This window comes from Podarcis bocagei, assembly GCF_964188305.1.
Source record: "Podarcis bocagei genome assembly, chromosome: 14".
Taxonomy (NCBI): Eukaryota; Metazoa; Chordata; class Lepidosauria; order Squamata; family Lacertidae; genus Podarcis; species Podarcis bocagei.
Window position 1 is genome coordinate 29,875,048 of NC_138139.1, and position 21,191 is coordinate 29,896,238.

Here is a 21,191-nt window from a genome sequence, read left to right on the forward strand (position 1 = left end):
GGGTAAACAAAAGCAGGCCAGGGGACTTATAGGTGCCAGGTCCTGAGTTTTATTAGTAGCAGTGTAGAAACAAGATCACAACAGGTTTTGTAAAAAGAGGGTGGAGATTTAAGGCTTTCGGAAACAGCCACCAGCCTCGGGATTGCAAGTGCGCCCCCCAACCCCAGCCCCCTCCGCCAGCTCAAATAACTGGCCACAAAATTCAGATCCAACACCCCACCCCAACCTGCCTATATCACAAGTGGGCCAGCACAAGTGGGCTATATGACAAGTCTCCCAACAGCTGATCTCCAAGTGGGGAAGGTGAGAAGCTGGAAAGAGTTTGCAAAGGAGTGGGCAATCGTTAGGAGCTGCTGTCCGTTTCCCAGGGTGCGCAAGCCAGTCCAGGGCCCACAAAGAGACAGGCAGAGTTGGAGGCAGTCCCTGCTGCAGCAAAGGCACGGAGTCGGTGGGAATGTCAGTGTAGGTACAGCAGCGCCAGGGAATAAGGGTCGTCGTCGCCCAGGATAGAAACCTTGGACTTCCCTGCTGCAGGTGAGAAGAGTCCCATGCTCAGCACTCAGTCGGGGTCTTTTCTGTCCCAGGCTGCAGTGAAGCAAGAAGTCAAGAGTACAGACCATGGCTCCCAGCATGCCTTGCTCCACACCCGTCTCCTCAAGAACAGTTGTGTGGGGGATGAGGCTCAAAGACACCCCACCCTGTCAAGAGCCTGGTTGCTGTCTGGACCTAGAGCTTGGGTGGGGTTGCAAGGCAGGATCTTCCCCTTGGCACAGCTGTCCTCGGGTGGCTAGAAAGAGGTGGTTTGTTCCCTCTGTAGAGAGATAGAGGCATCTTCCAGCAGGAGGGAGAAGTAGGGAGGAATCAGAGCACAATTTTGAAGGAACTGGGAGAGAAAAGGGGAGAGGAGGAATAATGAGTTTGATTTTGCAAACTTGGGACTGCAGGAGCTCATAGGCAGAATACTCCCAGAGCAGGCTCCTGAAGCATTCACACATGCACACACCCCTGGCTGTGAGGTAGCTGGTCAGCCTGGAAGCAAGCCCAACCCCAAGTGAAGCAAGGGAAGGGCAGAAGGTACCTGGTGAAGTCTGGGGAGCGGGAAATTATGTGCTGGAACTCGGAGAGGTTGATGGTCCCGTCTTTGTCGATATCGGACTCCTCCAAGATCTGATGGAAACAAAGGAGCCTCGTGGGACAAGAGCAGCAGCAGTTCCCAGATTGGGCTGACCTTCCTCTTCACCCCACCGAGGGAGAGAGGTGAGAACTCGAACCCAGCTCCCCAGCAGCACTAGCCCCACCTTGGCTGGTACTCACGTTCTGGATGAGCTGGTCCATCTCCATGGCACTCAGCCTGCTGTCCTCGCCTTCCCCCGTCAGACAATTCACCAGGTTCTCCAAATCCTTCTTGTCAAGGGTTCCATCATCATCAAAATCTGGGGGTGCGGGAGGAGAATGGACCATTAGTTGGCACTTGCTGAGCTTACCAAACTTGCCTGCTCCCAAGGGTCCTTTTATTTTGAGGGGGGAGGCCTGCTCCGCTTCTAAGAAAGAAGCAGGCCACATTCAGCAAAGCTCTGAAGGATATTCTGGATTTCTCCACTGCTCTGTTTTTGAGAAGGGACAAATGGATACTGTAAGGGACTGCGGGGGGGGGGGGAGCAGCCCTGCCATGTAGGGCAGTCCAGGGGAACCTGTGGCCCTCAATATGCTTCTGGGTAATCCCTCACCCACTGTCCATGCTGGGATTCCAACCAAGTCTGAAAGAATATGGATTCTCATATATCCCTGGTGTGGGGTCAAAGAGGCAGAGACCACCTTCCTGCCTCCGTGGAAACGACCACCTAGGCATCCCCAGGCAGGAGCCTACGAACAACCTGCTGCATCAGGCCAATGGCCCATCTTGTCCAGCATCCTGTTCTCACAGTGGCCAACCCGGTGCCCCAAACGGAAGCTCACAAGCAGGACCCAGGCACAAGAGCCCTCTCCTCTCCCCTCTTGTGCCTTCCAGATACTGGCATTCAGAAGCATTACTCTGCCTGACCGTGGAAACATAATATACCATGATAGCCTTAGTAGTGCTCCTTGGGGACTCAAAGGGCCCCCCCAGGCTACTTCAAATTGAATTTGAAAATTGAATTGAAATTGAAATACTTCATTGTTACTTGTACAACTTGTATACAGTGAGATTACACAAGCACTCCGCTCTCTTAGTCTTAGTTCCCCTCGTTTACTGATGCACACCTACCAAACCCGAAAGTCAGTTGCCCTGTTGTTATCTTTTCATTCAGCAGCCTAACAGCCCACGTATAGAAGCTGTTCTTTACCCTGTTGGTGCGACTAATCATGCTTCTATATCTTCTGCCTGAGGGCAGGAGATCAAGAAAGTGCTGGCCAGGCTGTGAATCATCCCTGAGAATTATCCTCACTCTCCTGAGGCAATGTTATTCCGCTGTTTCATCCAGTGGATTCACAGGACAGCCCATAATATCTTGTGCTGTATTCACCACCCTCTGTAGGTACTTCCTATCAGATGATGTCAAACCAGCATACCACACCGTGATGCAGTATGAAAGGACACTTTCTATTGTTGACCGGTAGAAGGAGATCATCAGATGTTGATTGACATTGTTCTTCCGCAAGACTCTGAGGAGATGGAGTCTCCGTTGCGCTTTCTTAACCACCTGGGTTGTATTTATTTTCCAAGGAAGGTCTTCACTGAGATAAACTCCTAGGAATTTAAAGGAAGAGACTCTCTCCACACAGTCCTCCCCGATGTACAGCGGGGCTAGTTCTCCTCTCTTCCTCCGAAAGTCCAACACCATCTCCTTTGTCTTGCTGATATTAAGGTGCAAGTTGTTCTCTAGGCACCATGTAGATATTTTTTGGACCTCCCCTCTATACACTGATTTGTCTCCACCTGTTATTAAACCCATTATGGTGGTGTCATCTGCAAACTTAATAATTGCAGTAGACGGATCAGAAGGGTTTCCCATTGCTCATCAAGTCCAGCAGTGCCCAGGCAAGGGAGATAAAAGCCACTTCCCAACTGACCCCTTCCTAATATGGGGTAAGCAATGAAATATGCCACCTCCAGATGTAGAGAGGGTCCTTCACCCATGCCTGTTGCTAGCCATCAATCCTCGAATTTTTCTGATCCTTTGACTAAGCTGCTGGGAAGCCAGCACCATCCTGTCTTGAGGCTATGAATCCCATAAGCTCCTTTTGCACACTGTGTGCCTATCCCCGCACGGCTCTTGCATTTCAGCTCTTTCAAAGACAGTGCAGCTGCACTCTTGGCTCATAGAAAGTCTCCCAACAAAGTGCTTCCGCTTTCTGTGTCGCAGACTAAGCCCCAACCAGGCTGGAACTCACCAAAGATGCGGAAGGCGTAATGCGATTTGATCTCTGGCGTTGCAGAGTCACTGAAGACGCTCAGCATGTCCAGAAAGTCCTCAAAGGACAGGCCGCCTTCCCTGTCATCCGTAGTAGAGAAGACGTGGCAAATGCGGTGCCGGAAGGGGTTTGCCTGGAAGCACAAAGAGGGGAGGGGGGACTGTAAGAAGCTTCCTCCAGTGTGTTATGCAAAGCCAGTGCAGGTGGAAAGGAACAGAAGGCTAAACCCATACCAGCAAACTGGCCCTACAGATCGACCCATGGGAGGGATGGAGAAATGTGTTGGACCCTCCAAGTGACGCTGGATGCCCCCTGCCCCCAGTGATCATCTCCAGCCTACACAACCAATTATCAGAGATTAGATTTATTTGCAATACTTACACCTCCACTTTCATTATAAATGATTTCAGGACAGGTTCCAACAGTAAAAACTACATAAATCCAATCAAAAATTGGGACAAAAATCTGCAGCTTACAGTATAGTACAAAGATCACTCCCCTCGTGCTCCCTCTTATACAGGTCTAAACTCAAAAGACCTAGAGGAAGGCACCAGCTTACTGGAGGATGTGATTGTTCCACAACCAGGGTGCCACCACCGAGAAAGCCCTATCCTGAGTCCCAGCACCCAGGACCTTGTTTGGTGATGGTACCCCCAAGATGGCCATCCTGGCAGATCTCAAATCACAGGCTGGACAATACAGGGAGGGAGAAGACTGCCTTCAGAGGTGGGCTCTGGGCCCTTTAGGGCTCTACATATCAAAAACAAAACAATGAATTGGGCTCACTAGCAAATAGATGGGATGTGCAGCCCAGCCACAGCTCTTGAATGCACCCAGCTGCAGTCTTCTGTACGGGTCACAGAACAATAAACATGTATCCTGTACAGACCTTGCCCAGGGCCTCTCCTGAGAGGCAAACAGTGTTCCCCTCCCCTTCCAGCATACCCGCAGTTCAGGCAGCATCAAGATCTTGCTCTTGGGGATCCTTGTGGTGAAAGCCTGATCCCGGTCCTCCTTGGGCAGCAGTTCACTGAATCGCTTGTGGGCCCTGGAAGAGAAGATAGCGGGCAATGCCAGCCAAGTTCCTTCCTCCCTGGACGGATGCCCTGCCCAGCTGGCGCCAGCTTTCCATCAGCCCTGCAGCACCAGCTCCTCCTCTCTTTGGTGGTGGTGGGGGGGTGTTTTCCCTGTGCTGCACTATGCCTGGCAGTGCCCATCCCACTTATCTACCCACACTCAGCTTGGGGAATTCCCACTGTCATCACTACATCCCTCCAGGTGAAGCTGCAGGTGCCTCTGAACCCTTGAGCAAAGTCCGCCTGTCAACCCAGGGCTGAGGCCAGGGTGAGGGGACTGGACCTTGGCATTCCCAGGGGAGAGGGAGGGCCACGGCAGCTCAGTGATGGGACACCCAGTTCAACCCCTGCTGGTATCTCCAGCCCCTCCCTGTGCCAGTAGAAATGGCTTGGCTACCTTAAAATCATAGAACTGCAGGGCGGAAAGGGACACCAAGGGAAATCTACTCCAACCCTCTGCAATGCTCTTGGGAGTCAGGCAAGCTTGCTCAGCAATGGCAGGGTCGTTGGGATGCCTGTCTCCCCACTGCTCACTCCGAGGCACCGTAGAAAGCCTCACGAAGGAGGGGGGGGAATATACTCACAGCAGGATCTCTTGCTTGGTCAAGAAGGTCAGCTCCTAGGAAAGCGGGACAGGGCGGAAAGGAGGGAGAGAAGGTTAGTCTGCTGGAGAAGAGGGAGGGGTGGAGAGGTCCCATCATGCCCCCCTCACCAGTCTGCCCCGCGCCCTGGGGCTGCCCTCCAGACGTGGCTGGACTCCTCCTCCTCCCAGAAGCCTGCACCATCTATGGGCAACAGGGATGAGCTGGAGTCCCGCCACATCTGGAGGGAAGCCCTGGGGGGGGGGGGAGCTGACGCCCACACACAACTTCTGCTCCTCAGCTCCACCCCCACCCCGCCAAGCGAGAAAGGTTTAGAGACCCCAGCGAAGACGTCCATAGGTCCCCTCCCCTCCTCGGACGAAGGCAGCCCAGCGAGCTGCACAGCGAAGGGACGAGGCGGGAGTGGGTACCTGGTATTCCCCCAGGAGGTCTCGGGGTAGGCGGCTGCCGGAGGCCCCCATGGCGACGACGGTACAACTTGAAGCAAACTCCGGGAACTTCCTTGTCTCCTCCTCCTCCTCCTCCCCACTCCCCTCGACGGGACGTCACTGTTGCCAGGCAACCACTCCGTAGCCCCGCCCATTCCGAAAGGAGGCAGGCGGAGCCCGGCATGGCCCGTTGCGGGGGGTGGGGTGTCCCGGGATTCGTCGCTGCTGGGAGACTCCGAGGCATCCCCTCCTACGCTCGCCGGCCGGCAGTTAGGACAGGATGAATGGAGGCCCCCTCTCCCACCGTTCCCCGCACCAGATAAGCTCCGGCGGTCGGAGCCGTCGAGGGAGAATCAGCAGCGATGGCATCCCGCGCTGTGGCCAAGCCGGTGATGGGCTTCCTTCCCCAGATCAGTCGACGCTGCTGCCAGTCCCGCCCGACGACCGCGACTAAGGAAGCGCCGCCCGGGACGCGGCCACGTGGCCCACCGGCAGTCCGACGTGAGCAGCACAGCGGCGGCAGGTGAGGAAGAAGAGGGAGGGAACCGGCCGGACTTCGTCTACGGGGCCCAGGAGAGGTAGGAGGCTAGAAGCGGGCCGGGCTGTGTTGCTTGTGGGGCAGCGGGGAGGCTGCAGTCTGAGCCCTGGGCGGCGTCCCCTCCTGGCGATGCTGCTGCGGATCCCCCAGGCGGCGGCCCTCTGGACGCGACCCGGAGCACACCGGGCTTTTTCCCCAACCGAGGCTGGGGCTGGCGAGCCCCTTGTGCGTTAAGGAGCCCGAGGGGGACGCCATGGTCGAGGAGTGGAGGACACCCACTGGCGCTGCCCGGACTCACAGCATGAGGAGCTCCCCCCATTTCTTTTGCTTTCAGGAAACGTACAGTCCAGCAGGCCACAGAGCAGTAATGGGATGGGGAGTTTCATTCTTCACACTGACCCAGTAAGCATAACTGTCAACTTTTCCCTTTTCTTGCGAGGAATCATATTTGGAATAAGGGAATTTCCCTTTAAAAAAAAGGAAACGTTGACAGCTATGCCCAGTAAGTCTGGCTTTGCCATCCTGGTGCCTCCATTTGTTTTTGACTACAACTCCCATCAGCCCCCAAACATCAGGAGGGTACCAGGTTGGCGTTTGCAAAGGAAGATGGAAGAGCTGGTGGTGCCAGCCTCAGACTCCTCCTCCACATATGTTTGTCCTCCCAGTCCAAAGCTGAGTTACCCAGCCAAACTGCAGGCACTGAAAGCAACCAAGAACAGCTCTCTGGGGCTTCATTGTGGCTCTCTATAATGTTGGCTCTTCTGTCTTTCTTAGTTCTATTTCAGAGTAGCAGAGGAGCCTCTGGTTGCCTCCACCCTAACCATGGAGCTTGGCCCCACCAGCCATGAACCTCCGAGACCCCAATCTCAGAAGGGCTCCGATCTCTCCCCTGCAGAGGTTTTTGCCTATGACGAGAGGGACTTTGTGCTAAGTGGAGTAGAGTGGCAGGAAAACAGAGGGAATCGTGGACCCCCTGGCCACACCATGTCCCGCTTTGACAGAGTTCTTCAGTCAGGCTGGAAGGACAGACAGAACCGGGGACTCTTCCGCTACTACTTGGAGGAGCTGCAGACTCGGATCCTGCCAGGGATGGTAGGATTTGTGGCCCAGCTGAACATCCAAAGGGGGTCAGAGAGAAGGAGACCCCAGGAGATCCAAAGCATCCAGCAGAGATTTGACCCCCAGCAGTTCAACTTCAGCAAGATCCGGCCTGAGGAGATTCTCTTTGGCATGTCCAGAGGCCAGACTTCCTCCAGGCCCTGCTTGGCGGGCGCTCAGATCCCGCCTGGCTCTGCCTTTGTCCTTGTAGTGATCAATGTCAGCCCTTTGGAGTTTGGGCACATCCTTCTTATCCCTGATCCCACACTCTCATTGCCACAGATCCTTACCCCACAGGTCGTCTGCTTTGGCCTGGATGCTGTCCTCCTCAGTGGCCACCCTGGCTTCCGTGTGGGTTTCAACAGCCTTGGGGCCTTTGCCTCGGTCAACCACTTGCACCTGCATGGCTTTTACTTGAACTGGGAGCTGCTGGTTGAATCAGCCCCCTGTGAGCCTCTCCTGCCCGAAGCAAACTTCTATCTGCTGCAGGAGGTCCCAGTTCCCTGCTTCGTCTTCTATAATGAAGGGCAGCGGTTAGAGGAGCTGGCACAGCGTGTTTGCCAGGTCACCAACTATCTGGTAAAGAAGGAGATCACTCACAACCTGTTCATAACCAGGGGTGCTAAACCAGAGGGGCCCGTCCACTCAGGAGCCCGACCTGGAATCCGGATCATAGTCTGGGCCAGGAAATCCTGTTTTGGTACCAAAGAAGAGTCTGCCTTCAATGTGGCTCTCTGCGAGCTAGCAGGGCACCTGCCCATCAAAACTGCCCAGGATTTTGAGAGTCTCACAGAAGCACTGGCCATTCACACCCTTCAGAAATGTCTCCTCCCAGACTCTCTGTTTTCCCAGCTCCAGTGTGAGCTGGTGGCCCTCCTCAAAGAGTGATGTCACAGGGATGGTTGTGCTTCTGGAAATTCTGCTAATGTGTGCCTGTTCAGTAAGGAGGGGAGAGAGACCTCGTTTACCCACAAATGCCATGGTAGGAGGACATGCAAAATTGCTGGTCAATAAAGCATAAATTCAACTGAATTCCCACCTTTGTTCATTTGACTCACAAGCTGTAACACAATATTTGCTTTCCTTAAAGCGCTTACACAGAATCAGACCAGTATTGTCCACCCCAGGAGTTGCCAACATAGCCAATTAAGGGAATCATAGTCCACATCTAGGTGGGCACCACGCTTGTTACCCCTGGTCTACAATGTCAGGTGTGAGCTCTCTAAGGTATCAGATAGGAATCTTTCCCGGCCCCACTGGGAGATGCTGCCCGCACTTGAACTAGGAATCCCGTTCTGCACTGTTTGAGTGCTAAACTGAATATGTGTGATCCCTAAGCATTCCCAGTTAGAGCCCCCGTCAGTGTAGACAATACTAAGCCAGATGGACCAAGGATCTAATTTGGCACATCCTTAATTTGACATCTTCATAAATAAACTGTTGCAAAAAAGTAGGGTTGTATACAATGCCATGCTACTGAAAGCCAGGGTGGGATAAGCATGAGCCTTGGGCACTGGTTGTAGAGATCTTGTCTATAGAAAAATGCCCTAGTATTGCCTGAGCCACCCCTGAATAACAGGTTCTGCAGCTGTTGGTGGTATTTATTTGCTCAGTACACCTCCAATTAAGAACATAAGAAGAACCTACTGGATCAGGCCAATGGCCCATCTAGTCTAACATCCTAGCTGAACATCTGTCTGTGAGAAGCTGGCAAGTAGGATTAAGCACAAGAATAGCACTATCCCTTCTTGTTGCTTTCAGAAACTGGTAGTCAGAAGCATTGCTTCCTCCGACTATGAAGGCAGGGGAAAGCCATCGTGGCTAGTAGCCATTAATGGTCCTTTCCGTGAAGAAGAGTTTTGGATAACTCTAAAACTTGCACACTTGGCATGACAGAGGTGATTTCGGCTTCCTTCAGGGCCACCTTTTTATTTTACATCTATTTAATGACGCTTTTTTAAAACAAGGTCAAGTAATGCCCAGATAAACACAAGGAAAGAAGACAGGAGAAATGCTGCTCATTGGCTTTCTAATGCTGTCACAGGCAGCAAGGACTCTAAACCGGGATCTCCGAGACCGGATATCCGCTTCCACACACACTCTCTCTCTCTCTCTCTCTCCCCACCGCCATGTCAGGGAAGAGACGTCCAATAGGAATGAGCAAATCCGAGAAGCGCGGCTTGATTGTCCATGTAAATCGAATCACAACGCGGGCCAACGGCGAGCGAGATCCTGCCTTACGTCACAAAGAGCAGGTCGCCAGGCGATGACGAAATGCAGAAGCGCAGTGGGAAGGAAGCGGCGCTCAGTCCTTCGAACCGCCCTTTATGGTTGTGGCGCTTCGGCCCCGCCCCTTCGTCTGCGTCCGCCCGAGGGGGCGGGGCCCGCTGTCGGCATGGTGACAGCGTCAGGGCCCGAGGCAGCCCGAGGCCCAGGCGCCGCCGCCTCGGGGGAAGCCGCGGGGCCGGTAAGGAGCCGCCAGGAGGAATGAGTGGCGGTGGGGCAAAAGAGCCCACAGGCCTGCCGGTGGCAGGGCAGCCCTGGGGTCTCCCCGGCCCGGGAAGCCTCGAAGGTGCCCCGCCGACCCCTCTCCCGCCCCCGGTGACTTCTCTCGTCCCTGCGGAAGGGGGCCGTCGAGGACCTTCCTCCTCGCAGGGTGAACCTGAGGCCGCTTTAGTGCTGTCCTACACGCCGAGGCAGTGTGTGGATGTGAACCGGTCAGACCCCAAAGCAACCCCGGCCAGCCTGCCGCCTCGGAGCCCAGAACCGCAGCCAGTACCACTAGAGGTCCTCGCAGGCCCAAACACCTGGAGGGCGGCGCCAGGCTGGCTAAGGCTGCCAAAGATGGGGTCGCTGGTACCCTGCAGGTGTAGCTGGGAACAGCTCCCACCCACTCTTGGCTTACCTGCCGTCTGCTGGTATTTGTCCAGTAACATCTAGAGGGCTACAGAAGGTCCCCTGCCCCTCCTCTCCCCAATATCTGCTTCTCCAGAGCTTCTCTCTGTGGCACACCGCCCTTCCCCTTTTGCAGGCATGCAGGTCACTTGTGTATGGGCTCCTCTCCTGGAGGCTGTCTTCCTCTATCTGGTGCCCTACAGACTGTTTTATGACTTCCATAATCCCTGACCATTGACCATACTGGTTGGGGCTGATGGGAGTTGTCATCCAATACATTTTGGAGGGTGGCCAGTTGGGGAAGGCTGTCTTAATGCCTTCCTTCTCTCCCCCCCCCCCATGCCTTTGCAAGGAGAGCAAGTTGTGCTGAAACTGGAAGTGCAGAGTTGGCTACAGAAATAATATTTTAATTCTTTGGTTGTATTCTTTTGGTTTAGTTACTATCATTTACTTTTGTTTAAGATGAATAATGTAAACAACCCTGTGATCCGGACAGCCTAGAAATATAGTAAATAAACAATGAATATTATACTAGTACAGTAGTGCTCAATCTATGCTTAATATTGCTAAGGCCAGCACAAGTTTGTGCCACTCCCTGCCACACTTTGCTGTAGTCTGGCTGTCCAACCTCTCCAAGCTGCCCTCTCCCTGTCCCTTTCTTGTTCAGTGTCTCTGAATGTCCCACTCTTCAAGCAGGGCAACTCCTCTGTCTTTGGCTGCTAAACTGCATCCAAGCCTCTCCAGTAACTTGTGGGATATGTGCTCTGCTGGTAAACTGAATCAACTGCAAGTAAAATGTGGATTTAGAAATGCTTCAGTTTTAGAATCTGGAGAGTTACTGCTAGTCAGAGCAGGTATTAATATGAAAGTGGACCTGCCATTCTGATTCATTATGAGGCATTTTGGCTGGAAGTTTTAGAGGAATGGAGGATGTCCTAGGTGGCTGAAGAGGCTTGGAAGAAACCCACAAAGATGGTGCTACCATTTTAAAATTTACCTATACCCCGCATTCAGGAACATCCCTGGGCAGCTTACAAATAATTAACATTCCAGTAAAACAAAAGCATTAAAATACCACAATACAAAGGAGCATTATAAAGAAGACAAGTTTGCTTTGGATTATCAGTAACTAGTAAGAAATGCCAGAGTGGCAGGATCTGCTGACAATCCTTCTTCCCTGTGCTCTTTTGCAAGAGTGCCTGAGAGAATGAAGATCAATACAGACGAAAGCAGTGAGTCTGAGAACGAAACTGATGAAGACGAAGATGAGGATGACGAAGGGGGCCTGTCAGATGAGTCTGCCAATGAATGCCTTAAGAGGCTGGATGCAGAAAACAAGGAAAAGCAGCGAACCCAGGGCCAAGGGCACAAAGGCACTAAGCCACCAGGGCAGAAGAGTGACCAGCCAGGGGTCTCCCTGATCGATTTGGAGGAGCAACTGGCAGACGAATGTGAGCTGGAAGAGGCAAGGAGGAGGAAGAAGAAGAAACACAGGTGGGTCACTTCCGGGTTTTCCCCTTGGACCCCCTTGTGAATCTCTTCGGGGCAAGCTATGCAGTTTCCATTTGCACTTAGGAGTGCAGACACCGCTGCTGTTGGAATCCCAGTTCTTTACTTTGGCCCCCCAAGTCATTGTGTTCTGTGCCCCAAGGCCACGGGGGTCAAGGCCTGGTGGGTTGGCCCCATGTTTCCATAAGCATTTCCCCTCCCAGCAGCCGCTGCTTGTCAGCTCAAAGTTTGCTCTCCCCAGCCACTGAGCCACTGTTCCATCTCAATTCCAGGCTGCTGTCCATCAACCTCGCCAGCTGCAAATATGAGAGTGGTAAGTTAGGGTTGCTTCTTGGTGGCTTTCTCCTGTACCCTGAGAGCATCATCACATGGGCCCTGGTTATTGCTTGGTCTCTTGGACTGGCTTTATGCCATTCACAAGGGAAGGAACCAACAGCAGTCAGGGTGACTCCAGGCAGCTTCTGAGTTGGTTGGGCATGGGGACCTGTGAGGTACCTGCATTAGGATAAAAGTTCCCAGGGTCACTTTTGTTTTGGAGGGTTGCTTCCCCCCACCCCCCGCCAAAGGGGTGACTCCTGCTGCTCAGGTGGTTGCTGCACTCCTGCTGCCACCAGCAAGATCCAGAGGGGTTCCAGTGCCTCTTGGATCCATGTGGCCCTCTTTCTTTTGCTGCAGTTAGGCGTGCTGCTCGACGCTGTGGTTTGAAAGAAGTGGGGGAGGACGAGGAGTGGACCGTTTGCTGGACTGACTGCTCAGTCTCCTTGGAGCGTGTCATGGAAATGAAGAGGTTTCAGGTAGCTGGAGCAGAGCCAGAGGGGAGGGAGCTGTGGCTGGCAAGCAGGTTGGAGTCAGGAAGGGAGGTAGTTAGTCTCTGACATGTCACAGCACTTCTGATCTCTTATGCTGATTCAGGCAGTTTTGGGACTTGAGTGGCTTGTGCCCCTCTGCTGGGGGAAGCCCCTGGTGTCAATCAACACATTTGTCCATGGGCATAGCCAGGATGTTCATTAGTGAGAGCAGAACTTCAGTTGGCTATTGATTTTTATTCATTGGGGGGGGGGCAGCTGCCCATGCATCTGTCCGATTAAGCCCTGGCTCTTCCATGGCTTTGTCACTACCAGGAGGGCATGCCTGTGTGCACTCCACTGCCTTGCTCTGATCCAAATTATCACAAGGAGAGGGTGGTGGGCAAGGTCTGGCTACAACCCCTCCTAGACAGACACTGCTTAGCCACAAATTAGACTACCAATGGCAAAGCATTGTTAGACGGGCTCCCTTTACTTGGAACCTTTGCTTGGTGCAGAATACAGCAGCTAGATTGTTGACATTTATGTTGTGAACTGCCCTGAGATTTTCAGATGGAAGGTGGCATATAGATTTAATAAACAAACAAACAAACAAACAAACAAACAAACAAACAAACAAACCAATCACTTGCAAAATATCCTGCCATCTGCATCTCTCGCACTGGTTCCTGTGTATTTCTGTGTTCAATTCAAAGTGTTGGTTTTTATGATTGGTTGTACTCAGTTTTAATATGGAAGCTTTCTAGGGAATCCTACAAGAAAATTCCCCAGGCAGTTCCTACATTCCAATATCCATTAAAATGGATATTGGAAGGTGGCATAAAAAATACCCTAAACAAACAGCAACACTCCTTTCCAGAGATGCTGCTGATTCTCTTCCCCTGTCCCTGCTCTATTTTCAGAAAATCAACCACTTCCCAGGCATGGCAGAGATCTGCCGCAAGGACCTGCTTGCCCGCAACCTCAACCGCATGCTTAAGCTCTTTCCCAAGGAGTACAGCATCTTCCCACGCACCTGGTGCCTGCCAGCTGAGTGAGTGAGGGGACTCTGATCCAAGTGGTGATGCTGGGGGAAGGGCAAGCAGTGGGCCACTGTTGGGGAGGGGCTTCTATCACTTAGTCATCCTATGCCAGTTCTGGAGTGCACACACACACCCTTATTCAGATGAATAATTCCTGCCACTGGCTTGAGAGAGGGCAGCCTTTGTGGAATCTCCCATATGCCAGCTTCTGTGTTGTGCCTTTATAGCTATGGGGACTTCCAAGCGTATGGGCGCATGAGAAAGAACAGGACTTACATCTGCAAGCCAGATAGCGGCTGCCAAGGACGGGGCATCTTCATCACACGCAATCCCAAGGAGATCAAGCACGGCGAGCACATGATCTGCCAGCAGTACATTGCCAAGGTGGGCCTGTTGGACACCAAGAGAGAACGGCCTCCCTTTGCCTAAATGCATAACTCCTGCCCTCTTAGCATAGCTGGCTGAGAAGGCTGGCCTTGTCTGGGGATTTTTGGTGCAAGACTCCTGAGCTTACTGGCTGTCTGCCCCTGACCACCAATCACAGACCCACCCCTCTCTCTGCAGCCCTTCCTCATTGATGGCTTCAAGTTTGACATGCGCATCTATGTCCTGGTCACCTCCTGCGACCCACTGAAGATCTTTGTCTATGAGGAGGGGCTCGCCCGCTTTGCCACCATGAGGTACATCGAGCCCAGCAGCAGCAACCTGGTAAAGAAGGGATGTTTCCCAGGAACTGGCATTTGCTTTGTAGAATAATAAGCTGTTGTGGTGCCTGATGTGATTTCTGGGAGCTCTCCAAGAGGGGGTGGATGGATGTAGTGTCCCTGTGGCACTTTGCAAGTGAAAGATCAACCCAGATCCATTCAATGGAGACTTGCTTGAGAGATGCTGTCAGGAAAATGAACTGCCGTCCTTGCATCCCATGACAGGCAGCACTGAGGCATGGGGGCAAGAGGGTTCTGACACTGCTCAGGCAGGACTGATGAATGCTGTTGGTCCAGGGAACCTAGGCAGGAGGGGAACGGGCCCCCAGGTGCGGACAGTAAACCCTCCCACTGTCTCTCTTGCAGGAAGACATATGTATGCACCTGACCAACTATGCCATCAACAAGCATAACGAGAACTTTGTGCGTGATGACAATACAGGCAGCAAGAGGTATTTTCCTTGCCAAGCCCCCTGCAGGAGCAGAGCTGGGCCTTCTGCTTGGGGGAAGCTGCCTTCTGCTAAAGTGACTGCTTAGATGGGCAGAGGCAGCTGGAAGCAATGCAAGCTAGAAGGACAGTGCAGGGTGGGGGGGAAATGCACAGGTTCAGGTTTCCTCTTAGCCAGAAACTTATCTAAGACCACTCAGGCCATCAGTATTATGGAGGAGGGGTAGAGGGGACACATTTCATATGGAGAAGATCTCATGTTCAATTTCTGGTAGCATCTCCAACTAAAAAACATGGCTGAAGGCAGGAAGGGTCTTAGTGCTTGTTTGGAAATATGCCCTGCCGAAAGGGGACTGTTCTGGTTGTCCTGCTGAGCCCCTTTCTTTGTGGATGTGGGGATCAGGGTTTGGGGTTTGGCCATCCTCAGGAGCAGAGTCTGGCCTTGACATCCCTGCAGCCCATTTTCATCCCCATAGGAAGCTGTCCACGCTGAACAGCTGGATGCGGGAGCACAGCTATGACACGGCCGAGCTGTGGCGGGACATTGAGGACATCATCATCAAGACCCTCATTGCTGCCCACCCAGTGCTGAAGCACAATTACCGCACCTGCTTCCCCAACCACATATCGGGCTGCGCTTGCTTCGAGATCCTGGGCTTCGACATCCTCCTGGACAGGAAGCTCAAGCCTTGGCTCTTGGAGGTACGTGGAGTGCTGTTGTCCTTCTGAAGCAGAATTCCCAATGGGAGCATGCACTGCTTCTCTGCAGCAAGACCCTTTCATCTCTGCAATTCTATGATTTTGAACACTCTTTTGTTCTTGATCCCAACGAAGTCTGGGAAGAGTCTCAGCCTCTTCCTTGATAGTCCCTTTTCCCTGATCCAGCTAGTCTCCATCACTCAGTGGTAGATGGTAGATGCAAGCAGGTCCCAGGTTCAGTCCAAGTAGGGTTGAGAGAGAGACTCCTGCCTGAAACTCTGGAGAGCTGCCACCAGTCAGTGTAGACAGTATTGAGTTAGATGGACCAAGGGTCTGACTCGGTATAAGGCAGCTTCCTCTGTTCCTATGTCTACTCTTTTGTATCTTGAAAGAAGCAGGAAAGGTGTCTACAAATACCTTGGAAGTCAGAGGTGAGGTGGGGTGGGTATCTTCAGACAATAGTAACACAAACAGGCACATGAGACTGAGTCAGGATGCTTCCAGATCTGTTTTAAAATTGTCAATCCTGATTGGCTGCAAATGTCAAACTTCTCCCCACACCCTCCAGGGTATGCCAGCCTGTCGTTCATTCCCAGTCCAGCCACTTCAGGCCCTTGGGGAACATGTTCCATCTCCCTGAAGCACCCACTGTGATCGTGACTGCTCCAGTGTCTTACTACCCCCTACCTAACTAGCTGCAACTGTATACAAAAAACTGCAAACTATCTCTTGAAAAAAACTAAGCATCAGAATAGATGCCTCTGTCCTAGAAGGAGTGGAGGTCCTGAAGTCTCATGGGACAAACCAGATCCCAGAGTGGCCATCTTGTAAGGAAGCTGCATGTAAAACCCAGGCCCTTCCCCATTGCTCTTTCCCCTCCAGGTCAACCACTCCCCCAGCTTCACCACTGACTCCCGCCTGGACCGTGAAGTGAAGGATGCCCTGCTCTGTGATGCCATCAATCTTATCAACCTGCGTGCTTGTGACAAGAAGAAGGTGCTAGAAGAGGACAAGCGGCGGGTGAAGGAGCGCCTCCTCCAAGCCCACCAGCCGCCCCGAGAAGCCAGGTAACCCAGCCTTGCCCTGGCCATGCTGCCTCCTTCTCCCCCCAGAAGCAGCTTTTCCTGGCTTTGCCTTCAGAGATGCCCAACACCCAGTTCCTGCAGCCTTGTCAGGTTGCACGTCGGCCTCCAACCACCACGAGGGAGGGGAGAAAATGGAGCAAGGAGCCAATCAGATGGGTTTGCCTTTATTTCTATGGTCCTGTAATGGGCCATTTGGCAGTGCAGGAGTCCTGGATCCTGGCATGTGGGTCATTGGTTGCCTTGGCCGAAGCTGTGCAACACCCCATGCAGACAAGGTGGGGGAGCAGGGGGAAGAGAGGGAGGAAAGTGGCTTGAGTACCAGTGAGAGGGGAGGCCAAGGGGGACGCAGAGGACAGCAGTGCCCATTAGTCTCTCCCTCCCCGGCAGAACCTAGGATTTCTCTGCTGCCGGGGCCCCAGCCTGAACTCTCTCAATCTGCAGGCGGGAGCAGTTGGAGAGCAGTCAGGCCGCCTGGTTGGCCCAGGCCGAGAAGTACGAGAGCAGCCACCTGGGTGGCTACCGAAAGATCTTCCCATCACGGGGCACAGAGAAGTACAACCCCTTCTTCAAGCACAGTGGATCCCTCTTCCAAGAGACTGTGGCCTCCAAGGCCAGGGAAGAGTGTGCCAGGTAGGGCAAGGGGAAGCCATTCCTCACAGGGCAGGCTGAGCCAGGCCTAGCCCTTGCATGTACACACACATGGACATGCAAAAGGATGACACACCCACACACAATGTCTTGTGTCTTCTGTCAGGCAACAGCTGGAGGAGATTCGCCAGAAGCAGGAGCAGAGGGAGAGTACAGCTGCGAAGAAGAAGAGGGATGTGAAGGAGAACTTGCAGGGGGAGTCAGCAGGGGAGAAGGGAAAGGGCAAGCCAGCCCTAACTCGCATAGCCTACAGCCACAGCAAGACCTGGAACCCAAAGGTACCTCATGGGGGAGTGAGGAGCAGCTCTTGAGTCCCTCCCTCTTCTAACACCAGGGAGGAGGAAGGACTTTCAAGGCCAGCTGCTGCACCTAGAGATGGAACTATTCTACTTTAGGAGCCTGGTGAATGTTTCTTTTTTTTAACTTGCATGGTTTAAATCTTCTGCCTGCCCCAGGGAAAAGTGAGAGATCCCATAATCCCACCCCAGCCTCCCTGCTCCTTTCCATAGCTATTGCCCTCATATATTTAGCCATAAATGCAAGCAGCCTCTTTTTGCTGGAACTGAGTTTGCAGTTCTGAGGGAGCCAGTGGCTTTCTACATGCAGTGCAATTGCAGAAGGGTCATTTTTTGCCTTTGGGCAACCTGGAGCTTGAAAGAGCCTGAGTCCCGCCAGACCTGGCGATAAGGGCGGGCCTTGTGCTTTGTCTGGCATGGCTGCAGAGGAGCTGGCCAGAGGGCTCTGTGGGATACAAGCTGCAGGGCAAAACAAGATCTGGGGGCTAAAGCTGGAACACAGCGTCCTCAATCTTGGCCTTACCGAATTAGATCTGGTTTTGCTTCTTATGTGGAGGAGGAGGTGTGTTGTTTTGTTCTCTGTAAGCTGCTTGGTGAGCTATTGAGGATCTAAATATCTAAAATGAGCCCAGCTCCTCTTCTCAAGTCTGACCCAGGCTGCCTTTTTCCCTAGATATCCTCCATACCATATGACAGCATGACCCCCCAGGCCATTGTGGAGGAAGAGGAAGTGGAGAGGGTCAAAGCCCTCCTACGGAGGGAGAACCTCATCCGAGGGCTGGGCATCGTCGACCAGCTGACACGCCTGCTCCGCAACACGGAACCCAAGCCTGTGGAGGTCCAGAGGCCACACATTAACATCTCAGAAAGCCAGGTATGCAGGTGCTGTTTCCAGACCCCAAAACACACACTGGGTGGAAAGTCTTGGAGGAGATCTCTCTCCAGCAAAGGAGGAGGGTTGGAACAAACATTGTTCCCTGGCTTTGGAGGGAGCTGGGTTCCTGCTCCTGCCTTGCAATCAGCCTGCCTTGCTCTCCGGCTTTGTTCTCTGCCTGCAAAGCAGAAATCCTTCTGACTAGTCTGAAAGGGCCAACTGTTGTGCCTTACCAAGGCTACGAAAATGTTTAATGGCTGGTTTGGGGAAACATGACCAATGGGGAGTGGATGCCTGCCATTCCCTTTGGATGTGCTATGTGGGTCTTTGTAAAGAAGCGGTCAGTGTGGGAGGGGACACCTCAAAACCTGACAGCAGCCACAGGTGACTCCTGTAGGGTCCCCTTTCCAAGCCTCACCCTGCTGCTTTTTTCTTCCAGCCTCACTTTCTCCAGGACATGTTTAATAACCGAGAACCACAGAATCTGATGACCCTCGTCCCCCTCTCCCTCCTAGGGGGCTCCGTCCAGGAGCTGGGCCAGCAGATCATGCAGCAGCAGCCCACAGCCCGTGTCCAACTACTGGGAAACCAAGGCTTCATCCCAACCATTTTGGGTGCCCTGTCGGGCTTGGGCTCGTCTTCCCATGAGTCCTATTCCACACACTTCAAGCCGCAGCTCCACATCCAGCCCCCCAAGAACATGAGCTGGTTGGGTGCGGCCATGGTGGGCGAGCCGGGTTCTCTGGCCCGGATGCTGAAGGCAGGAGGGCGCCGGTTTGGCAGCGCCAAGAACAAGCTGGAAGTTGGTGAGTATTGTGGGTGAGAGCCTTGTGGTCCTCTGGTGCTGCCCCAGTTGCTCCACGACCACTGCCAGCAGCAGCAGGAGGGTTGAGACACCAGGAAATGTAACCTTTCCCTGTCTGCGTGCTCAGGAACCCCAAGACTCGGGAACAGGGGCAACATGAGGGCCACAGCCTGCAGTGGAGACAGGGCAAGCAAGTATCTTGGCAGGTGTGTCCAGCAGTGGTTCCAAGGGGCAGCCAGACCACTGAGGAGCAGGGAGCACAGGCGGTCTTCTTCAGCACCACCACCTCCTCCTCCCTCCCCCAGCATGTTGCTTGCCCTACAGGCATGGAGCCCGGCCACCCATGCCTCTCTCCTCCTCCTCTTTCAGGCAGCCCTGCAAGCAAGCGGCCCCTATACATGAGCTCCGGTTCCCTGAACTGCCTGTCACACGGTGGCAAAGCTACCAGCCACATGTACAGCAGCTTTCCCTTCCCCTCTGCGGCAGCTCCGCTAAACCGCACTGACCTGCATGGACTGGCCATTAATTCTGCGTCTGCTCCACTCATCCGACGCACCAGCCCACACCGCTCCAGCAACATGGCCACTCTGCATCTCAACCAGCCCAGGTAGCCTCCTCATCCTAGGTCCGCTCAGGCAGCAGCAGGATGGACCCTGCTAAGAAGGTCCTCCAGCCAAACTTCCTCATGATCTCCTTGTCTTTCTCCTCCCCCAGGAAAGGCACTTGACTTGACCTCTTGGCGGAACAGCAATCCAGGAGCCAGAAGAGCTGGGGGACTTTGCTGCTGCGGCCTGTGCCAAGAGGGGCAGTAGAGGAAGTGAAGCCCCTGCCCTGTGGAGGCAGTGGCAGCAGCAGCAGTGGCCTGGTGCCATGGCCCTGGGCACAACACATCCACCCCAGCCAGGCAGTTGTCCAGGAGCCCCTTGCCAACCTACTCCTCCATGCCAAATTCATTTCCCCCTTTCCCCACTCCAAAGCAGCAGCAACAAATTCTAATAACAGTATTAGACATCTTTGGCCGTGCCCCCACTTCCTCCATGCCAACTCCCCTGCCGCCAATGCCAGTCAGCCTGCCAAAGGCCAGGTCCCAATCCTGAAGAGCACTATGGGCTGGGAATGGAGTTTCTTTTGTAACCGACTTTGTATTAAAGTTTTATACGGTTATACAATCTGGGGTCTCTCTCTCTCCTTTGACTCTCAAAGCACAGCAGCTTGTTCTCCCAGACGGTAGTCTTTGCTGGGAGCAGGAACAGGGACTTCCTTACCCCCAAAAAAGTTTTTATCCCTCTCTCATAGCACTAGAGCTTGCAGACACCCAATGAAGTTGAATGTTGGAAGATAAAAGGATGTCCAGCACACAGTGCAGAGTTAAAACTATGGCACTCCCTCCCGCAGGAAGCACTGATGGCCACTGAATTTGATGGCTTTAAAAGAGGATTAAACAAATTCATGGAGGAGAGGACTATCAATGGCTACTAGCCACAGTGCCTATGCTCTGCAGCCATAGTTGGAGGCAGCAATGCTTCTGAATACCAACTGCTGAAACCACAGGAGGGGAGAGGGCTCTTGAGCTCAGATCCAGCTTACAGGTTTACCATGAAGGCATCTGTTTGGCCACTGTGGGAACAGGATGGTGGGTAGATCCAGCAAGCTCTTCAAAGAGGCAGAGGAATACAAATAATTCATTGTTCTTTGCCCTTCATCATACTTGAATTTCAGTGAAAGGGATGCAAAGGGGGCCATGGGTGTAGGCAGGGAAGCAGCTGCCCCCTAAATCAAGTAAATAAATAAAAATACTTAACTGACCAATCGTATCGCAGATAGCTCGGTTCTCCCCCCCCCCCCATAAATCCTGGCTGTGCCCATGGATGGGGGCTCTACTATTTACTTCTAGGCAAACTGTGGCAGACCCTACCCCACCCAGGGCTAGCCTCCTGGGTGGGATGGAAAGCATAAGCCTCCGGGCCCACAAGGTTTACAGGGGGAAAACGGGATGGACCTTATTTTAGGAGTAGAGTATCCAGTTTGCATGCAGCAAGTCCTAGGTATATTCAATGAAAGACTCTCCTGAAGAGCCGCTGCCAGTCTGTGTAGACAACACTGAACTGCAGGAATTCTGCATCAGGCCATTACCTCCGAGGCGCGCTTTTCCTACTGAAAATCAGATGGGCTAAGCTCGGCCTCCGTGGCGCCCGTTCCGGATTGCGCCCGCCTTCCGGAAGAGCCCGGCCCGCCCCCACGTGCTCCTAAACGGCGCGGCCTCGC

General features: G+C 53.3%; 3 protein-coding genes and 1 long non-coding RNA gene across 5 annotated transcripts; 2 read left to right on the plus strand and 2 right to left on the minus strand.

Annotated features, from left to right (window-relative positions):
* Positions 1–33: 33 nt before the first annotated feature.
* CIB1 (calcium and integrin binding 1) lies at positions 34–6,073 on the minus strand. Its single transcript, XM_081170335.1, has 7 exons — positions 5,482–6,073; positions 5,054–5,088; positions 4,339–4,441; positions 3,373–3,526; positions 1,315–1,433; positions 1,079–1,167; positions 34–883 (listed from the first exon to the last, which is right to left on the minus strand). Exons 1-7 carry the CDS (start codon positions 5,530–5,532, stop codon positions 862–864), a joined length of 573 nt encoding a protein of 190 aa, XP_081026461.1. The 5' UTR covers positions 5,533–6,073; the 3' UTR covers positions 34–861.
* Positions 6,074–6,166: 93 nt separating this feature from the next.
* On the plus strand, positions 6,167–8,167 carry GDPGP1 (GDP-D-glucose phosphorylase 1; the record flags this gene model as incomplete). The annotated part of the gene is given in 4 exon segments (XM_081170336.1): positions 6,167–6,181; positions 6,183–6,387; positions 6,390–6,439; positions 6,812–8,167. Coding segments are annotated over 4 exon segments (1,482 nt in total). The 3' UTR covers positions 8,024–8,167.
* A 1,320-nt stretch (positions 8,168–9,487) lies between these two features.
* Positions 9,488–20,095, plus strand: TTLL13 (tubulin tyrosine ligase like 13). Of its 2 annotated transcripts, XR_014002090.1 has the most exons (17): positions 9,488–9,602; positions 11,225–11,524; positions 11,812–11,852; positions 12,215–12,333; positions 13,248–13,378; positions 13,595–13,751; positions 13,932–14,075; positions 14,438–14,523; positions 14,996–15,221; positions 16,101–16,285; positions 16,745–16,933; positions 17,058–17,229; positions 17,921–18,121; positions 18,561–18,927; positions 19,054–19,132; positions 19,296–19,533; positions 19,641–20,095. XR_014002090.1 is itself a non-coding variant. In XM_081170352.1 (16 exons), the coding sequence occupies exons 2-16, from the start codon at positions 11,238–11,240 to the stop codon at positions 19,651–19,653; spliced, it is 2,556 nt and encodes an 851-aa protein (XP_081026478.1). In that variant the 5' UTR covers positions 9,488–9,602; positions 11,225–11,237; the 3' UTR covers positions 19,654–20,095. The 2 variants fall into 2 exon arrangements, 1 of the variants encoding a protein (XP_081026478.1); XM_081170352.1 differs by lacking the exon at positions 19,054–19,132.
* LOC308573445 lies at positions 20,049–21,136 on the minus strand. Its single transcript, XR_014002091.1, has 2 exons — positions 21,060–21,136; positions 20,049–20,696 (listed from the first exon to the last, which is right to left on the minus strand). It is a non-coding gene; the product is annotated as an uncharacterized lncRNA (long non-coding RNA).
* Between the last annotated feature and the right edge of the window lie 55 nt (positions 21,137–21,191).

Bases quoted from the DNA above. Each gene is read 5' to 3' on its own strand.
- CIB1 (XM_081170335.1), bottom strand. From the start codon at position 5,532: ATGGGGGCCTCCGGCAGCCGCCTACCCCGAGACCTCCTGGGGGAATAC. The intron at 4,442-5,053 runs GTGAGTATATTC...CTTCTCTTCCAG, and splicing joins ACCAAGCAAGAGATCCTGCT to GGCCCACAAGCGATTCAGTG. The intron at 1,168-1,314 runs GTGAGTACCAGC...TGTTTCCATCAG, and splicing joins TGGACCAGCTCATCCAGAAC to ATCTTGGAGGAGTCCGATAT.
- TTLL13 (XM_081170352.1), top strand. From the start codon at position 11,238: ATGAAGATCAATACAGACGAAAGCAGTGAGTCTGAGAACGAAACTGAT. The intron at 12,334-13,247 runs GTAGCTGGAGCA...CTCTATTTTCAG, and splicing joins TGGAAATGAAGAGGTTTCAG to AAAATCAACCACTTCCCAGG. The intron at 14,076-14,437 runs GTAAAGAAGGGA...TCTCTCTTGCAG, and splicing joins AGCCCAGCAGCAGCAACCTG to GAAGACATATGTATGCACCT.